Source organism: Anabrus simplex, chromosome 1 (genome assembly GCF_040414725.1).
Source record: "Anabrus simplex isolate iqAnaSimp1 chromosome 1, ASM4041472v1, whole genome shotgun sequence".
Classification (NCBI taxonomy): Eukaryota; Metazoa; Arthropoda; class Insecta; order Orthoptera; family Tettigoniidae; genus Anabrus; species Anabrus simplex.
Window position 1 is genome coordinate 798,754,042 of NC_090265.1, and position 20,728 is coordinate 798,774,769.

Genomic DNA, 20,728 nt, shown 5'->3' on the forward strand with positions numbered 1-20,728 from the left:
GTGGGCCACGGTGAAGTCGGCACCACAAGAACACTCTGGGGGGTCTTCCCTCTTTAGGAGATAAGTGTGCGTGGATCGTAAATGACCTATCCTCAGCCTGCATAGTACTATGGCCTCTCTCCGTGAAGGTCGGAAAGAGGACCGCCACACGGTAGTTGTCTTCTTAATTGCTCTCAGCTTGTTGGGAGTTCGGATATCTAGCCACTCCGATTCCCAGGACGCCAAGATGGTTCGACGTAGCTGAGAACAAATATCCTTAGCAGGTACATTGACTGGTCTTGGAGGTAAAAGTACAGCTTCCTTTGCAGCTTCATCCGCAAGTTCATTTCCCGCAATCCCAACGTGGCTTGGAAGCCACGCGAAAGTGATTCTGGTGCCAGCATCCCATAACCTGGCTAGAAGGTCATGTATCTGCCGCACCAGTGGGTGTTGCGAGAAACAGGTTTCAATAGACTGCAGAGAGCTTAACGAATCGGTACACAACAGAAAGTGTCTTCTTTCGTCACGCAATGCAAACTGCAGAGCCTCTAAGATGGCGTAAAGCTCTGCAGTATACACGCTACATACTTTCGGGAGCGAGATCTTCATGCTCATATCATCAATGACGAAAGAGCAACCAACATTATCTCCGAATTTTGAACCATCCGTGAAGATAAGTCTCGCAGCCGGATATTGGTGAACGAAGTCCTGGAAATACCTCCGATAAACGGAGGAATCTGTGTTCACCTTGGGTCCACGCAGCAGATCTAGACGTATATCCGGTCGCGGAACCAACCACGGAGGTACCTCGCTAAGAGTTCTTTCAAGACAACCACCGATATCAATATTCAAATCATGACACTAGCTATCAATCCGAAACCCAACCGGCCGTGTGGCATTCGGCCGGTCTTGGTACCGCTGGTGGTATTGAGTACGACAGATGCATTGATAGCTTGGATGTAGCAGCATTTCACGAATTTTGGCCGTGTACGTGAGGAGTAACTGCTGCCCCCTTATCCGTAAAGGTGGAACTCCCGCTTCAGCGAGTAGGCTGGGAATGGGGCTAGTACGGAAAGCACCCGTTGCCAGCCTTATTCCACTATGATGAATACTGTCTAAAAGGCTCAGTGTAGATTTTGATGCTGAGCCATAAGCCGCACTTCCATAGTCAATCCGGGAGAGGACCGTAGCCATGTAAAATCGCAGCAGTACCCCACGGTCAGCCCCCCACGAAATGCCGCTGAGAAACTTAAGCATGTTCAGTCTCTTCATGCACGCAACCTTCAACTGACGGATGTGGGGCTGCCACGTAAGTCTCTTATCAAAATGGAGACCCAGGAATCTGCAGGTGTCAACCACTGGTAAGACATTGTTTCGCAAGCGGAGCTCTGGTTCGGGATGCACAGGCCAACGTCGACAGAAGTGTACAACAGAGGTTATCGATGCTGAAAATCAAGAACCGTGTTGCAGGGCTCATCTGTCGACTCGGTTAATAGCTTGCTGTAGCTGTCTCTCAGCAAACGCCACCCTTCCAGAGCTGTAATGTAGAGCTATGTCATCTACATACAGCAAAGGAACGACTGCGGGCCCAGCAGCGGCAACTATGCCGTTGATGGCGATTGCGAACAGCGTGACACTCAGTACCGATCCCTGAGGTACTTAATTTTCCTGAATGTAATATTGAGAAAATGCATTCCGTACTCGGACTCGAAAGAGACGGAGGGGCATGAAATTCTCAATAAACGTTGGCAAATTTCCCCGAAATCCCCACTGGTGTAGTGTGGAGAGAATCCCATATCGCCAGGTAGTGTCATAAGCTTTCTCCAGGTCAAAAAACACGGCGACTAGGTGTTCCTTCCCGAGAAAGGCCTCCTGAATGGTGCTCTCCAGTCTGACCAGATGATCAGTGGCAGACCGATGAGAGCGAAAACCACACTGGTAGTTAGACAAGAGACCCTCCTTTTCCATGGCCCACACAAGACGCCAGTTAACCATCCTTTCAAATAGCTTACAGAGGCCATTTGTAAGGCATATTGGCCTATAACTATCCAGAAGTTTTGGATCTTTACCTGGCTTGGGGATAGGTATCACAATTCCCTCACGCCATTGAGAAGGAAACACTCCCTCACTCCATATTCTGTTGAATAGGGTGAGGATATCCTTGAGACCTCTGCCACTCAAATGCATTTGATTATGGATTTTGTCCGGACCAGGAGCCGTATCTCTTCATAGCGCGAGTGCACTCCGCAACTCCCACACCGTGAAGGGCACGTTGTAGGGATGCGAAGCACTAGAGGCAAAAGAGAGATGGTGTGCCTCTGCTTCACGCTTAATTGGGAAAATGCAGGGTCGTATCTCCTAGAGCTGGACGTATCTGCGAAATGTGACGCGATGTGGTCGGCAATGACTGAAGGAATCGTAACTATATCTCCATTAATGGAGATTCTGGGTACTGAGGGCACATTCTGTACTCCGACAATACGCCGGAGATTTGTCCACACCATGACGGAGTATGTGCCGTGATGGATGACACATACTTTTCCCACGTAGATTTCTTACTTTCTCGAATCAAAAAACGGGTCTTCGCACACAGATGCTTAAATGTGATATGATTGGCCATCGTAGGATTCCGACGATACTTACAAAGCCCGTCGGCGATCACGTATGGCTGCTGCAATTTCATCCGTCCACCATGGGACCTGTTTCCGGCGATGAATACCGGATGAAGAAGGAATTGTTTCCTCTGCAGCAGCCAAAATTCCAGTAGTAATGGAAGAAACATGGTCGTCAACAGACTCCAGCATATCATCAGCCATCACTGCGCATTTTGTAAATTCTGGCCAGTTTGCCCGCCGAAGTAACCAGCGCTTGGGTACTTCAGACTGTCTTTGATTCAAGAGAGACAGAATTATCGGGAAGTGGTCACTATCACAGAGGTCGTCGTGTACTTGCCACCGTAGCAGGGGAACTAGTGCACGGCTGCACAGAGTGACATCCAGGTGTGAGAATGTGCTATGTGCGCTGCTGAAATGTGTCGGTTCCCCTGTATTAAGCACGCAAAGATCGAATAGGTTGATCATTCGCTCGAGCATCCTTCCCCTAGAACAGGAGGACGGAGAACCCCATAGTGTGTTACGGGCGTTCACGTCTCCCAACATGAGGAAAGGAGGAGGCAGCTGACTGATCTAATCTTGTAGTGCACGAATGTCAAGATTATAATCCGGTGGAAAATACACGTTGCAAACCGTTGTCATTACTGGCAACGGAGTGCGAACTGCAACTGCATCTAGCTGAGTACGGAGCGGTACTTCTTCGCTGAAGATGTCGGAGCGAACTAGGGTACAAACGCCTCCAGTTGCCGCGCCATCCATAGCTACTCTGTCTTTGGAAAAAAGACGGTATCCTCTCATAGTCATGTCGTGTCCAGGTCTCAAACAAGGTTCCTGTAGACAGACTATGGAGGCCGCATAGACGGATATCAATTGACGTAACTCAGCTAGGCGACAGTGGTAACTACTGCAGTTCCACTGCAATAATGCCATTGTGTGGATTGGTAGTGTTGCGAAATTAGGACAATTGCTTGCCCTTCTTTTTGTCAACTACCTGCCATTTTCCGCCGTTCTTGTCAGTATTGTCTTCATCATCCACGATAATGAGTGGTTCAGTCTCCATTGTCTCCTCAGAAGAAGGAGGCACGGTGACTGGACCCTCCGCGGACGGTGATCTCATTGTTCTGGAACAGTGGGCCTTCTTCCTAGGAGAACTAGGTTCTCCAGAAAGTGATCGAACAAGAGGACGTCGGGGCCTCTCGCTCTTGCCCACCGTTTCTTTCTTTTTTTGGAGGAGAGCCGGCAGATGGCTTGCCGGATATCTTCGGGGATCCAGTGGACCCCGACTTAGTTGGAGAAGGCTTCTTCTCAAATTTTTTAAGGGAGCTCTGTGGCTTCACCTTCTCCTCTTTTTTGATCTGGGCATTGGAAGGAGGGCTGGACTTTCCAGCCCTATTTGGAGAAGTCTTTACCCCCGCCCTGTTGGGGGAGTTCTTCCCAGCCGAACGTTCCTGGGAAGGGCCCTTCTCAGGCAACGTCGACAGTAACGCTCTTTTCGGTGCTTCACGATCTGAATCTCCAGTTTCTTTACTTATTGAATTTTGTTGCTGGCTTTGACTTTTCGATGCATTTTTGGTACTGGTGTTCTGTACAAAAATCTGTGGAGTGATCCGTACGTTTGCGACCTTTTCAGCGAAGGAGATGGAGAACTCCGGAGCAGCCATGGACTTGAACTTCCTCCGGGCGTCTGGATAAGATAGCTTGTCCAGCGTTTTTATCTCCTGGATCTTTTTCTCCCTCTTGAATGTGGGGCACTCCTTGGAGATTGGAGCATGTGTACCCGGGCAGTTGACGCACATAGGTGGTGGTGTGCATTCAACCCCAGCATGCTCACACTTCCCACACATTTTGCAAGTCGTCGAACCTGTACATCGCAATGAGGTGTGGCCAAACTTTTGACAGTTATAGCACCTCATTGGTGCCGGAATATATGGACGAACTGTCAGACGATACATCGCCACTTTTATTCGTTCAGGTACGGTCTCGGTGTCAAAGGTAAGGATGAAAGCACCCATATCGAGAAGCTTATCACCCACACGCCTCTTCAACCTCTTCACGTTAGTTACACCCCGACGTGCTAGGTTCCGGATCATCGTATCATCGGAAGAGTTAACCAAATATAACTCCCTTGCAGGAGTTAAGGGTTTGGTGCTTCTCGATTTTGACCTCTACCTTTCCGAATAACTTGGCTTTAAGTAGCCGTCTGGACTGTTCAGCCGTAGATGTCTTGATAAGTACGGATCCATCACGGAGCTTGCGCATCTCGTCGACTTCACCAGCAACAATTTCTTCGATGGAATTGCTGATCATGAAAGGACATTCATCAAGAAAACTCTTACCATCGACCCTGGAAGCAGCCAGGAATCGAGGAAGACGTTCGTCACTTACATAATCCACTGGAACTGGAGTATACCGCTTGCGTTTCTTGCCAATCTTGGACGCAGTTTCTTGAAGGGTGCCACCCTTTGATAAAGAAGAAAGTGAAAGAGGTTCCGTTTTTGGTCCCACGAGTACTCAGGAAATATGAGGTCGACCTTCGGCAGAGCCCAGGAGTGATGCCGAAGGCAAGGCTATTTACTTCAGAGGGCGCACGGTATCTGGAGGGGGTCGCTTGGAACTACTCTCCCAGTAGCCATGCATCACCTCGCCACGACCCGAAACTTGTGATTGGGGGAGGATAAAACCTTCGTACTAACCTAATCTACCCGAGGCAGAGAGGTTGGCTAGACAGAAAGAGGAATGAAATTTAAGAAGGTGATAATAGAAGGGTAGAAATAGTTATGAAATTTAAAGAGCGCAGACACCTCTCAGATAACTCGGGGGGACACCTTGTTAGTCTGGCCCTACACCGAGGCCAATCCAGCATGGGTAACCCTGAGCTGGCACAGCCCTCGGGATCATCAAGCACACAAGCCCCCCACACCGACGTCAAGGTCATGGTGTCCCTAGAGGGGGCTTGACTGGGCAGTCGTCCTTTTGTTGTTCTAGGTGGGAGAGTGACACTCTGCAACAATCGCTTGGCAAATGCTGTGCGAAAGTCTGTATAATGCAGCCGCCCGCCAGTAACCTTCATGAATACAACATATGAACTGAAGATAGCCATATCCAATAGATACAGCATTATCTTTGTACAGCCCTTGATAATCCGTCGCGTTATGGAGAAACATGCAAGGGTTTGACGATCTACAGCATTCATATTCCTGTTGTATCTTCCAATACCGTTGGGTTTTTCCACTACTTTTTCTCCTCCAACTCGTTTTCTTCGAATTTTCCCAACTTCAAAGTCCAAGTCCTTATCAACAGTTGAAAGCAAATGTACATCGTTTCTGTCTTTACATTTTATGGCAAGAATATTATTATTAGCTGTTATACTAATAGCCTCACCTTTTGTCAGTGGCATGTTCTTCCTGTTACAGCATACGGTGCCTAAAGCATGAGTTCCATTCTCCAACAAGGTGCAAAAGAGTTCATGAGAAACATACCAGTTATCATGATATAATATATGATCTTGGTTCAAGTTTGCTTCCATTAGTTCCAACACTACTGCCTCTGATGCTGGAATAACACCCTGTTTGTCTTGTCCGGTATAAATTTTGAACTGGGAACAGTATCCAGAAGCACTTTCATAGAGTTTATAAATTTTAATTCCGAACCTGGCTCTTTTGGAAAGATTGTATTGCACAAATGGGAGCCTACCTCGAAATTTTATAAGATTCTCATCAATACCTATATCTCTGTCAGGATTGTAGATATTTTGAAACTTTGTTTGCAAATATGAAATAACTGGTCTGATTTTTCTTAGACGGTTGTTTGGATCTATAACCATGCCATCAGACAAATGCAGAAATTGTGAAATTTGACAGAATCGTTCAAATGTCATAGTTTCTGAAAATATTTTAGTTTCTATAACCTTACTATTAGACCAGTACAACTTGAGTTAAGGTTTTGTTATCTGATTCATGAGAATAATCAGCGAAAAATATGCCTTTATCTCATCAACCGTGCAAGGATACCATTTACTGTCACATTTCAGAATTTTTTCTCATCAAATTATTCGCCTGGAAAGCAGCATAGTCATTTGTTTCCATCGCAATCATTTCCCAGAACTCATCCCCAAGAAATTCGGAACACACATCTAATACAGAAGGATTTGTGCCCAATCTTCTTGAAACAATGGCACTGAGTGCAGAAACACCAGTGAATGGAATTGTTTTTGGTGTACTGGAAATGTTTGACCAATTCCATGTTAAAAATTCATCTCCTAAAGCAGCCCCACCACTTCAGTCTTCATTTACATCGTCCATGCTGTCGTCATCACTAGGATCATTTTCCCTAACACTATCAACATCACTATCATCATTAAATATCACTGTCTTCTGAAGAAAAATCATTCTCATTGTCACTTTCTAACCACTTTATTAAATAATAATAATATGACATAATCACCAGCCATGTTTATTTACTAACAAGCGCAAGCAGATAGCATTTTGGTTTTTTATACAGTATTCTGTGAACTTAGAAGGGTGGATTCCACTTAGAAGATTCACTAACTAACTAAAACTACAAACGTTCATAAGTTGGTACGGAACAGTTCCGTATGTTGGCGTTTGGTCCAAAATGGCAGTGTGCGGAACGGTTCCGTAAGTCGGCGCCAATGAGTTCATGAAGAGGATATACACACATCAAACCTTATATGCTAAAGGTAATGAGAAAACTTACCGTCAGGAGAACTCTCAGGTTCAAATATTTTAGAAGGTACTGGTTCCAAATCCTTCCTTTGTATATCCCACACATTTATACCTTCTGCTTGTCCTGCAACCATTGCCACTCCCAAAGAGGTCACATCAGGACTACTTGAGCGTTCTGAGGAATAAATAAAATTATACTTTAAGATGCATCATATACTTCTACATACTGCAGAGTTCTTGTCCTGCAAAGAATTTGTTAATGTAATTGTGGGGACCTCTTTGCTTAACTGTAGATCAATTTCTCTCTTCTCACTGAGAGTGCTGAAGAGGGTTGGAAACTAATTTGGAAGAACTGCTGGAAATTCGAAAGAAAACAGGCAAATAACTCGGGGTTCAGAATGACTTCAGTTTCATAGCATTGGGTGTGTGCATTTGTATGTGATTTTTAAATAGGGAATTGCTGTTGAGTATGACTCTTGCCATACTATTAAGTAGAAAATATGAATTTGACTGAGAAAAATTACATAATGTTTGAGTAAATTGGCTGCATTTCTCCATGTTTGGATGTCAAGTGAGAATGAATGAATGAATGAATGAATGAATGAATGAATGAATGAATGAATTAATTAATTTATTTATTTATTTATTTATTTATTTAATTTGTCTTTAATAGTGGCGAAGTTAGGACTCGTGGTCCTATCTTACACTTAACCATGTCATTGCACAGAAAAACCGTGGATAATATTAAATACTTTAAAAGAAACTAATTTGTATCATAAATTCAAAATAAATGCAACAGCATAATTATACCAATATGTACATATCATTTGTCAAACTACTAAATGAAATTTAATGAAAAATAAGTTTAAATTAATTTAAAGAAAATTAACTAAATTATACACATATCCACACACCATCATTCACGCATCAAGATTCACACCATGGGTTTACGCATCTAAGAGATACCTTCTGTAGAAAGACTTGAAAGACTCTAGTGAGTTACTACTTCGGATGTTATTTGGTACAGAGTTCCATAATCTACTTCCCGTCACAATAAATGAGCGATTATAGGCAGTTGACCTGCTAAAGGGAATGGCAAGTGTAGTAAAGCTGGTGAAAAGAGAAAAGGTATGTAAAGTTTGATGACAGGTACTGGGGAATTCTCTCAGTTTTGATCTGAACACCAACAGGGCTACATGAAGATTTCCGAGTTTTTCAAATTTCAGGAGGGAGAGTTACTTATAATAAGGTGTGGCATGAGTGTCATAGCATAATGAAAATATAAATCTGATGCAGGAATTCATGCTGCTTTGTATTTTTCTAATTTGTTCTTTTGTTGTATCTATGAATACTGAATCACAGTAGTAGAATAAAGGGAGAACTAATGTTTTTATAAGCCTGACTTTCTATTTAATGGTAAAATGTTATGGTGGTATTTCAGAGGATGGAGTGAGGCATATACCCTGTTACGTGAGACTTGTTCATTCCAATTTAGGTTTTCATTTATAACACCTAGATTATTTACCGAACTTTCATACAGAATTTTGGTACCAGATAGAGCGAGTGAAGGGATGTCTAAAGACTTTGTCATGTTTATTAATTTCGATTGTCCAACTATAACAGCATTCATTCTATCAGTTGCTAGACGAATATCTCCCAAATTTGTGTGATAATTGTATTTGGAGGTCATCCGCATATATATACACTGACTGACAGAGCAAATGCAACACCAAGAAGGAGTGGTTCGAAAGGGATGAAAGTTGGGGAAAAAACAGAGACGGCACGGACGAATAATTGATGTTTATTTCAAACCGATATGCAGGTTACACAATGCGCACGGCATCGACTCAGTAGGATGTAGGACCACCGCGAGCGGCGATGCACGCAGAAACACGTCGAGGTACAGAGTCAATAAGAGTGCGGATGGTGTCCTGAGGGACGGTTCTCCATTCTCTGTCAACCATTTGCCACAGTTGGTCGTCCGTACGAGGCTGGGGCAAAGTTTGCAAACGGCGTCCAATGAGATCCCACACGTGTTCGATTGGTGAGAGATCCGGAGAGTACGCTGGCCACGGAAGCATCTGAACCATCTGTACACCTCGTAGAGCCTGTTGGGAGATGCGAGCAGTGTGTGGGCGGGCATTATCCTGCTGAAACAGAGCATTGGGCAGCCCCTAAAGGTACGGGAGTGCCACCGGCCGCAGCACATGCTGCACGTAGCGGTGGGCATTTAACGTGCCTTGAATACGCACTAGAGGTGACGTGGAATCATACGCAATAGCGCCCCAAACCATGATGCCGCGTTGTCTATCGGTAGGGCGCTCCACAGTTACTGCCGGATTTGACCTTTCTCCACGCCGACGCCACACTCGTCTGCGGTGACTATCACTGACAGAACAGAAGCGTGACTCATCGGAGAACACGACGTTCCGCCATTCCCTCATCCAAGTCGCTCTAGCCCGGCACCATGCCAGGCGTGCACGTCTATGCTGTGGAGTCAATGGTAGTCTTCTGAGCGGGCGCCGGGAGTGCAGGCCTCCTTCAACCAATCGACGGGAAATTGTTCTGGTCGATATTGGAACAGCCAGGGTGTCTTGCACATGCTGAAGAATGGCGGCTGACGTGGCGTGCGGGGCTGCCACCGCTTGGCGGCGGATGCGCCGATCCTCGCGTGCTGACGTCACTCGGGCTGCGCCTGGACCCCTCGCACGTGCCACATGTCCCTGCGCCAACCATCTTCGCCACAGGCGCTGCACCGTGGACACATCCCTATGGGTATCGGCTGCGATTTGACGAAGCGACCAACCTGCCCTTCTCAGCCCGATCACCATACCCCTCGTAAAGTCGTCTGTCTGCTGGAAATGCCTCCGTTGACAGCGGCCTGGCATTCTTAGCTATACACGTGTCCTGTGGCACACGACAACACGTTCTACAATGACTGTCGGCTGAGAAATCACGGTACGAAGCGGGCCATTCGCCAACGCCGTGTCCCATTTATCGTTCGCTACGTGCGCAGCACAGCGGCGCATTTCACATCATGAGCATACCTCAGTGACGTCAGTCTACCCTGCAATTGGCATAAAGTTCTGACCACTCCTTCTTGGTGTTGCATTTGCTCTGTCAGTCAGTGTATACATGATAATTAGAATATTTCAGGAAATATTGCAGGAAAACAGAGGCCATTGGATTTCCTACCTCCCTGAATGTCTTACAGTTGTCTGTGAAGGATAAGGTATTTGCCACTAAAATGATTTTGACCGAGCTCGATAGCTGCAGTCGGTTAAGTGCGGCGGCCAGTATCCAGTATTTGGGAGATAGTAGGTTCGAACCCCACTGTCGGCAGCCCTGAAAATGGTTTTCCGTGGTTTCCCATTTTCACACCAGGCAAATGCTGGGGCTGTACCTTAATTAAGGCCACGGCCGCTTCCTTCCCACTTCCTGCCCTTCCCTGTCCCATCGTCGCCATAAGACCTATCTGTGTCGGCGCGACGTAAAGCAACTAGCAAAAGAAAAAAAATTATTTTGGACAGTAAATTGTAAAAAAACAAGAAAAATAGCAAAGGCTCCATTGCATAGCCTTGTGGGAAAACTGAGGTTACAGAAAGCTATGAAGGCAATTTCCCTGAAACTATGATGCTCTGTTACTGGTGTTAGGGGAAGTCATAGAATATCATCACCATATACATCAAGATGTTTGAGGAAAGCAAGCAAGCAAGCAAACAAACAAACAAACAAACAAACAAACAAATTTATAGTAAAGGGAGATTTCAACATTCAAGTTGGATAAGACAGAGTGGGCTATGAATCCTCTATGAGTCTTCATGGAATGGGGAATAGGATGGCAGAGGGCAAACATCTTCTAGATCTGTGTATGAGAAACAATATGGTTGTGAGTAATAATTGGTCTAAGAAAAGGGATTCACACAAGATATAGTTGGGATAAATATGGAACTGTGATTGATTACGTACTCACTGACAATGAAGTTTGGAAGGGTGTAAGTGATCGGAGAGCAATAGAACCAGTTTTAGGGTTGTTAAGGCCATGTGCGTTTGTAGGGTTTTGCCCAGACGTGCTATTTGGGTTCATCAGTTATACTGGCACCCCGCTCCGCCAAGACTCTGCTTAGCAGTGGCAGACTGACTGCTCAGTCCTGTCATGTTAGTAAACAGGGATTGCTAACCTGATAAAAGAGGAGTTAATCCTCCATTATCAAAAAAGTGTACTCCCCAGGGAGATACAATCCCAAAAAATAGGCTTTCACGGTTGTAGGCATGTCTAGACGAAACTCTGCAAATGCACAACGTAGTTTAACAACCCAAAAGCTGGCTTCATTGCAGTCCAATTATGATCTGTGACTATGACAGCCTTTCTTGGAGTTTTAAGTGATGTCACAGTAATCCCTAGTGAAAATCTGGTTGGAGAAAACAGACTGTTGTTTGCAGATATTAGAGAAGATCTACAAAAAAAAACCCACAATTTTTTTTTTTTTTTTTACCTTCAAGACTTTCTGAACCAAAGGTGAAGGAAATGTTTCAAGAGAATATTCAGAGGATATTCCTGAAAGAAGACCTGAGATCTGCAAGACAGAGCCAAATAATAAAATCCAAGGAAACACATGGTGGAATGTTGATGTCAAAGCTAGAAACAGTGCAAGAAGAGCTTTGTACCATGCCAGAGTGCAAGGAAAAGTACGTGTCACCACTGCTCCTCGGTCCAATGTTCATGCACCTGCATGAAATGAAGACGATATCTGCAGAAGTGCTGGTCCTAGGGCTGGGTTTTTAGAGGTTAAATTTGCCTCATGGATCCTCCTCCTGACTGTGTTTTCACTCACAGCTACGGTGTGGACCTGCATCAGACTACTTCAAGCGTCAAACCACTGTAAGATGTTGATTCCACAAAACTTGTAACCCCAAGAAAAAGAGATCTTGCTAGGCAGAAGTGCACCCAGAAAAGCCTGAACCAGGCTTTCTATGGTAGGTATCATTATTCTGAAAACATTTCACAGCCTGATGAATGATTGTAGGAGACTTATTTAAAACCTTTGGTACATAGCTGTAGCTATGGCCATCATTCACCAAAGATACTGCTTTCATCAAGTCCATGAGACTTATAGGCACATATTTATGGCTTAGAAACCTCTTAGATAATGCTCAAACACTGGACAATCAGCGTCAAAGGTACAAGAGTGACTACAATTTTGAAATAATGGTCTTCATAATTGGCGCAAAATGAATAAGAAATCTGCGGGAGCGCTCCTCATTGCTTGAATGGGTTACAAGATCGCATTAACACACTGAACATGGTGCCTGAGCAGTGATTGGGGTTTGTTTTCCTAACTAATAAATCATCACATGCTGGAAATACGTCCGTCTCTCTTCTGGTAAACATGAATGGCAGCGCTACACTTCCCTACACTGCTGTTAGACTGGACCTTTATCCCTACCGGATAGAATACGAACGTTTGTTTTGAAGAGTAGAAAATGTGTTCCATCCACCTTTGTTTTCCCACTCATTCCTACAATGGCATCATGGTGACTCCATTATTTGATAGAAACCCTGATAAACTACAATTCATGATCCAAATTGGAAGGCAGCAATAATGATAAATGATCTCTACTTCTCTTTAATTCAAGTAAAGATACATACCCAATTGTGATGATAATAGCACTATGCCTCTCTGCTTATCCAAATGTTACAAACTTTACCACACCAAGTCAAGTAATTGTATTCTTAAGAAAAAAATTACCTTTACCAATTACATTTTGTCTTTTAGATATCAGATTAATAATAATGTAACCATTTCAGATGTGAATATGAAAAAATAAACATGCATGATTTGAAATAAATGGAAAAAGAATAAAAAGCTCAAAAACATGATAAATATATTGGCCCTCTTTCATATTTCAATGCTGAAAATAAAAGCACTAAAAGTGTTGAGAGAGAGAATTATAGTTTAGGATGCAAAAAGACATTCAATTAGCTCAAAATGTGTCAAAGTTATAAAGCCTCAAAATATGGCTAAAATGCTTACTGTATAGCAGTTAACATGTTACAAATATGCCAGTGTTCAATGTGTTAAAAAAAGCTTTCTGTTGTTATTCATTATTGATTCTCCTTGAGCAATATAGAGAGATATAGCAGATATCCTGGATTCAGGAGGTCAAATGGACTGTATCACAATTGATTTATCAAGGGCATTTTATAGGGTAAATCATCGGAGACTAATGGTTAAAATAAGTGCAATTGGACGATTCAGGCCAAGGATGTATCGACATGCAAACTGCTTCCTGGCATTGATTCCAGCCACAGAACGGATACCGGGCATGTACTGTAAACATAATGTGATGTACCTTAACATACCCTGGGTGTGAAACGTTATTGTATGACTGGCAAACACACAACGGGGAAGGGAGATAAGTTGTTTTGTTTTGACATCCATGTGTAATAGGTTGAGCTCAGTTAGAGTCGTTTCCCACGGATGGGAATGGGAAGAATTTGGAAAGGACGTCGGCCGTGGTCTATCACAAAGGTACCTATCCGGCATTTGCCTGGTGTCGAACATGGGACATTATGAAAATCATTTCAGGTTGGGCGTGGCAGGACTTGAACACTCTCCCGAATGCAAGCTACTACAGTTGCGCTTGAGCATTCGTACATGTTGCTGCGCTGGTCTGGGTTCAATTCCCGGCTCTGATAAGCAATTTAATTCTGGTTGAAGGGCTGGAACGGAGTACACTCAGCCTCGTGAGGCAAAAAGGAAAAGATATGGGTTCGGTACCCATCTTAGCTATCCTGGAAGTGTTTCCGTGGTTTCCCATCGCTACTCCAGGCAAATGTCAGGATGGTTCCTTACTTACGACAACGGCCGCCTCCATCCCAATTCCCCACCTCAATTACAAATACAGTACACTACTACAGACACCACAATAACACAGGTATTCAGACACATTCTAACAGACATACAGTACACACGCACACACATACACACCCACGCACATGGGGCTACACGACCACGATGTCCAAACCCCAGAAATGAAGTAACAACCACTATTCTCTGTACCCCTTCAGGTGTCTTAATCACGTACCTCGGACATTATTAATTTCCTTTTCTAGAAGGAGCTCTTCCGGTGTTTTGTGTTATGTTTATTTCTCAACGCATACAGTAGTATGTACTGTACACTAAAACCAGTGACGATTATAGCTTTTGTTTATGTTCCTTTCAAGCCAAAGTTCTTATTTATTCCTTTTAAACGCATCAACCCTCCCTGTCCTGTCACGAGTTCGCCTGTCATACACACTTTGCAAAAACATCACATGTGTACGAGGTGCTTACATGCCTGGTATCCATTCTGTGGCTAAACTCACTCCCAGGAAACTGCTTGTGCGTCAATATGTCCTTGATTGACTTCACGCCGTCTGATGCGGCATGCAAAACTGGGCATGCTGTTCTTATTTATATCTCAAAAAGTAATTGTCCGATTTTGAAAATAATTACATATTTGACCTTGACCTTGTACGCAGTTGAACTTCAATACCAGCTGCATGAATTTGTGCCGTTCCATTTAAAAATATGGACCCCCTGTGGGTGGGGGCGGTAGAATAACACCCACGGTATCCCCTGCCTGTCGTAAGAGGCGATTAAAAGGGGCCCCAGGGACTCTGAAATTTGGAGCGTGGGTTGGCGACCACGGAGCCCTCAGCTGAGTCCTGGCATTGCTTCCACTTACTTGTGCCAGGCACCTCACTTTCATCTATCCTATCCGACCTCTCTTGGTCAACTCTTGTTCTTTTCCGACCCCGACGCTATTAGGTTTGCGAGGGCTAGGGAGTCTTTCATTTTCACGCCCTTCGTGGACCTTGTCTTGCTTTGCCCGATATCTTCATTTTTCGAAGTGTCGGATCCCTTCCATTTTTTCGTCTGATTAGTGTTATATAGAGGATGGTTGCCTAGTTGTACTTCCTCTTAAAACAATAATCACCACCACCACCACCTTAAAAATATGGAGTTAGTATCAATATCTTGGTTATTAATCACCTCATGAGACTAAGTAGCATATTATTTTACAAGGCTCTCGGTACCATTTACGAATATGAAAACAGAATGCCGATATCTTTAACGGTTTAGAAGTTATTTTCGTGTAACATGTTAGGTGAATAACCCTGTATATCAATGATATGTGTAAAGTGGAATCAGAGATAAGACTTTCTGCAGATGATGTTATTCTGTACAGAGTAATACATAAGTTACAAGATTGTGAGCAACTGCAAAATGACCTCGATAAGGTTGTGAGATGGACAGTAGGAATGGTATGATGATAAACGGGGTTTAAAGGTCAGGTTGTGAGTTTCACAAATAGGAAAAGACCTTTCATTTTTAATTGCTGCATTGATGGGGTGAATGTTCCTTTTGGGGATCATTGCAAGTACCTAGGTGTCAATATAAGAAAAGATCTTCACTGGGGTAATCACATAAATATGATGCAAATAAAGGGTACAGATCTCTGCACATGGTTATGAGGGTATTTAGGGGTTGTAGTAAGGATGTAGCAGGTAGCAGGTACGGACCCTCTTCGGAGTCAGCCCTAATCAGGGAGGGGCGCCCCTGCCTATGTGAGTCCCAGAGCACACTGACCCGGTGTGTAACATCTGATATGAGTCCCAGCTCAGGGTTATGAGTGAAGACCTCAACGGCATCTACGGCGGAGAAGGTGAACTTCGGTACGGTGGAGATGGCGGAAGGGGCAAACCCGTAGCGTCTGTACTCCAGAGGAGCGACTACGAAAAGTGTCTGTCTCCATGTTAGGGGCAGCCTAATTTTGAACCTTGCAGTAGGTATAAAATGCCTTTGGGTGTGGCGAGCCCATCGTAACAATAGCCTATATGGACAAAGCAGATAAGGTGCCTCGGAAAAGATTAGGGCATCCCCTGCTAAAAGCGACGTGCAGCTCTTCAGGTGCTGGGGGAACTGTGAGAAATGGGCAACCAGCACCAAACTACATCAAGATTGCGATATTAAATGTCATGACACTGGCAGGACAGAAGGACTGGATGACTTCATGAAAGGAAAAGATATAGCCATACTTGGACTGTGTGAGACCAAGAAGAGGGGTACTGGGGAGATTCCTCTGAAAGAAGAATACAGGCTGTATTACAGCGGAGGACCTGAAGCAAAAAATGGAGTGGCCATCATACTTAGAAAAGAAACCCAAGAATATGTGGAATATACAAAATGCGTCAGTGATAGGATGATGGTGATGAGACTCCAGTTTGAAAATGGCATGAAAGATCTATTTCAGTTGTATGCTCCACAAACAGGTTGCATAGATGAACATCTAGAGGACTTTTTAGAGGAAGTGGAGAGACAGATAATGATAAGGGAGTGCTACTGATGGGAGATCTAAATGCACAAATAGGAATGAAAAGACAAGGACAGGAAGATGATGTAGGGCCCTTTGGATATAGAAATCCAGAAGGCGAGTTGTTGGTGGATTTTTGCATGAGGAACCAAATGATTGTTGGTAACACCTGGTTTAGAAAGAAGAACAGTCAGAAGATTACAAGGTATGGTTGGGGAGACAGACGAACAAAGACCATGATTGATTATATAATCATAGAGAAAGAACACCGGAAGAACATTTTAGATGTTACAGCCATGCCTGAAGAACCCTTTGGTGGAGATCATAGAGCTGTGATAGGAAAATTGAAAGTGGGAAAAATTGAAAAACCCCCATTAAGAAGAGAGAAAAGAATTAAAGTATGGAAGTTGAAGGAGAAAAGCATAAAAAAAGAATTTCAGAGGAAAATAATACCCTTGATACCCAGGACGGAGTGGGGAATGTTGAAGATGAATGGAAAAGCTTTAAGGAAGCACTGGTTAGATGTGCAGAAAAGGTACGCGGTAGAACATCAGGAAATGTGAAAGACAAAAAAACACACTGGTGGAATGATAGGGTAAAGATTAAAGTGAAGGAAAAGAAAATAGCACGGAAAGCATCGAAAACACCTAAAACTGAAGGAAGTAGAAGAAAATACGTGGAGGCAAAGAATTTGACCAAAAAAGTAGTCGAGGGAGAAAAGAGGAAAAGCTGGGCCTTATTCACACAGAAATTGAGAGATGATATGCAGGGGAGCAAGAAATTACTGCATGGTATCTTAAGAAACAAAAAGAGAGATCGAGTAAACACCAGATTTGTGAAGGATGAAGGTGGCATAATATTAACAAAGCCAGAAGAAATAAGAAATAGATGGAGAGAGTATTTTCAGAAGATGCCGAACATAAGAACTGATGACAGTCATTCAATGGACGACCAGGAAAGGGAATTTGTTGATAAATAAATGGATAAAGAAATTTCAATGAATGAAATTGAAATGGCAGTAAGAAAGATGAAGAATGGAAAAACTGCTGGAATAGATGAAATTTCAGTGGAGATGATAAACACAGCTGGAGCTGTAGGCCTGCAGGGAACATATCGGGTTCTCACGATTGTCTGGGAGAATAAGGAGGTGCCTGAGGATTGGCAAAAAGGATTAATCATCCCAATTTTCAAGAAAGGTGATAAGAAAATATTGAAGAACTACAGGGGAATTACTCTAATATCCCATGTTGCTAAGATAATGGAGAGGATACTGGAAAGTAGGATAAGGTTGAGGGATGAGAATCAGATACAGGAAAATCTGTTTGGTTTCAGAAGCGGAAGGTCAAAAATATATTTTTTTTTTGCTAGTTGCTTTACGTCGCACCGACACAGATAGGTCTTATGGCGACGATGGGACAGGGAAGGGCTAGGAGTGGGAAGGAAGCGGCCGTGGCCTTAATTAAGGTACAGCCCCAGCATTTGCCTGGTGTGAAAATGGGAAACCACAGAAAACCATCTTCAGGGCTGCCGACAGTGGGGTTCGAACCTACTATCTCCCGAATACTGGATACTGGCTGCACTTAAGCGACTGCAGCTATCGAGCTCGGTAGGTCAAAAATAGAGCCCATTTCCATTATAAGACAACTAACAGAAAAACAATAGGAGTATGGGAATGATATGGTGATGACATTTATTGACATTGAAAAGGCATATGACAGTGTCCTCAGGACTAAAGTTTGAGACAGTCTGGTGCAAAAAGGAATTGGACAGGGATTAATAAAAATGATCATGGCAATGTTCAAGGAAAGTTGTAGTTGCATTCAAACACAAGTTGAAAGGACAAGTTGGATCAAAATAACTAGTGGTTTAAGACAGGGAAGTGTCCTATCGCCAATCCTGTTTACAATAGTAATGTATGACATCATAAGAACAGAAAAAGCAACATATGGAGGAAGAGAAATGAACACCACGTTATTTGCAGATGATATTGTGATTTGGGGAGAAGAGGACATGAAGGTTCAAGAACAGTTGGATGTGGTTAATGGGAAGATCGAAGAATGTGGATTGAAAATAGTAGTAAAACTCTTGTTATGACTAGAGGAGCGAAAGAAGGGAAAGGTTAGATTAGACTTGCAGACAAGCCCCTGGAAGTAGTGGAGACATTCAAATACCTGGATAGTGAATTAATGGAGAATGCTCGACTGGATGCTGACATTAGTAAGAGGATTCAAGCTAGAAGGCTTTTCTATCATAGTGTAACAAACATGTTATGGGACAAAGGTGTGCCAATGGAAGCGAAGGAAACTATGTACAAGATGTATTACGTACCCATAACATCTTAAGGAGCAGAAACTTGGACAATGACAAAGAAGGATGAGAGTCGAATACAGGCAGCCGAGAAGTTCTTGAGGAGTATGATACAGAAGAGTAGAAGAGACAAAATAAGGAATGAGAAAATCCTGGAAGAAACTGGAGTGGAAAAAATGAATGACAGAATAGAGAAGAGCTGACTAAGATGGTTTGGGCTCATAAAGTGAATGAGTGATGAAAGAATGCAAAAAAAGGTGATGGAAATGCAAATGCAAGGAGGAGAGAGGCTGTGGATGACCACGATTGAGATGGAAGGACACAATCCAACACAGTATTATAGAAAGAAACCTGGACTGGGTCACAGTGTTGGAGGAGGAGTGGTGGAAAGACCGAAGAAAGTGGAGAAGAACCATATTTGCCCCTACCCGGCTACAGCTGGATAAAGGGAAATGATGAAAAATGAAATATCGTATGGCTTTTAGTGCCGGGATATCCCAGGACAAGTTCAGCTCGACAGGTGCAGGTCTTTCTATTTGACTCCCGTAGGCGACCTGCGCGTTGTGATGAGGATGAAATGATGATGAAGACAACACATACACCCAGCCCCCATGCCACTGGAATTAAGCAATTAAGGTTAAAATCCCTGACCCGGCCGGGACTCGAACCCGGGACCCTCTGAACAGAAGGCCAGTACGCTGACCGATCAGCCAACAAGTCGGACAAGGGAAATGATGATGATGAGTAAGGATGTAAAGGAGCGGGTATATAAGTCTCTAGTAAGACCCCAAATAGAGTATGGTTCAGTATATGGGACTTAGTGACGGGTTGCGACTGGAATTGCGAAGAGTCGATTCCATATGCCTGGGGAATCAGGTACCCGATTCCAGAATCGATTCCGAGGAACTAGTAGCACCATCTATGATGCAGATACGTTAACACGTGCAGCACGAATGTGTTCTGTAATGTGAGTTCGTTTTGGTTTATAACCAGGTCACTTTACAAGCCATGCCTGTTCTCATTACAGTGTCCTGGTGTTATATACTCTAATGCGACTGTAATTTGATCAGAAAATATGATTCTCTGTTTGAAACTTAATCAAATTGTATGGATTGTCAATAAATCAAAACTTGTATGGGTATTATGACATAATATGAAAAATGAAAATCCACAGCCTGTTTCCAGTCATGTGACCAGGTCAGGAATGGAATGAATAAAGCCCCATCTAGCAGTGAGGATGGAAATTGTGCCGGCTGCCGAAGCCTGTCGCACTCCTCTGGGGCAATGATTAATGAATGACAGATGGAGTGAAATGATAGTGGAGAGTGTTGCTGAAATGAAAGATGACAGGGAAAACCGGAGTACGCAGAGAAAAACCTGTCCCACCTCCAATTTGTCCAGCACATCTCTCACATGGAGTGACCGGGATTTGAACCACGAAACCCAGCGGTGAGAGGCTGGTGAGCTACCACCTGAGCCACAGAGGCTCCACTATGACATAATACAATACTACTATTTCAACAAATTACAACTGTAATAAAGGGACAACCTTAACTAATGTTAAGCAGTGATGAAAACAAAAATAGTAATTCTAACAGTTTCTCATAATAATATTTAGCAGTAATATGAAATGTTCTTCTTCATCTTCTTTTTCTACCATATTTCCCACACCTATGTGGTCGTGGGTGTGAACTGTGCCGCACATGTGGATTTGGCCCTGTTTTACGATGGATGCCCTTCCTGACGCCAACCCTATATGGAGGTGTGTAATCACTATTGCGTGTT

General features: G+C 43.7%; 1 protein-coding gene across 8 annotated transcripts in view; it reads right to left on the reverse strand.

Annotated features, from left to right (window-relative positions):
* The window catches only part of LOC136857546 (glycerol kinase 3), a 462,535-nt gene that overhangs the window by 93,967 nt on the left and 347,840 nt on the right, over positions 1-20,728 (reverse strand). For all 8 annotated transcript variants that reach the window (XM_067136297.2, XM_067136291.2, XM_067136293.2 and 5 more), the window contains exon 10: positions 7,308-7,451. In XM_067136297.2, coding sequence (XP_066992398.1) covers positions 7,308-7,451 — 144 coding nt within the window. The remainder of the gene's footprint in view (positions 1-7,307; positions 7,452-20,728) is intronic.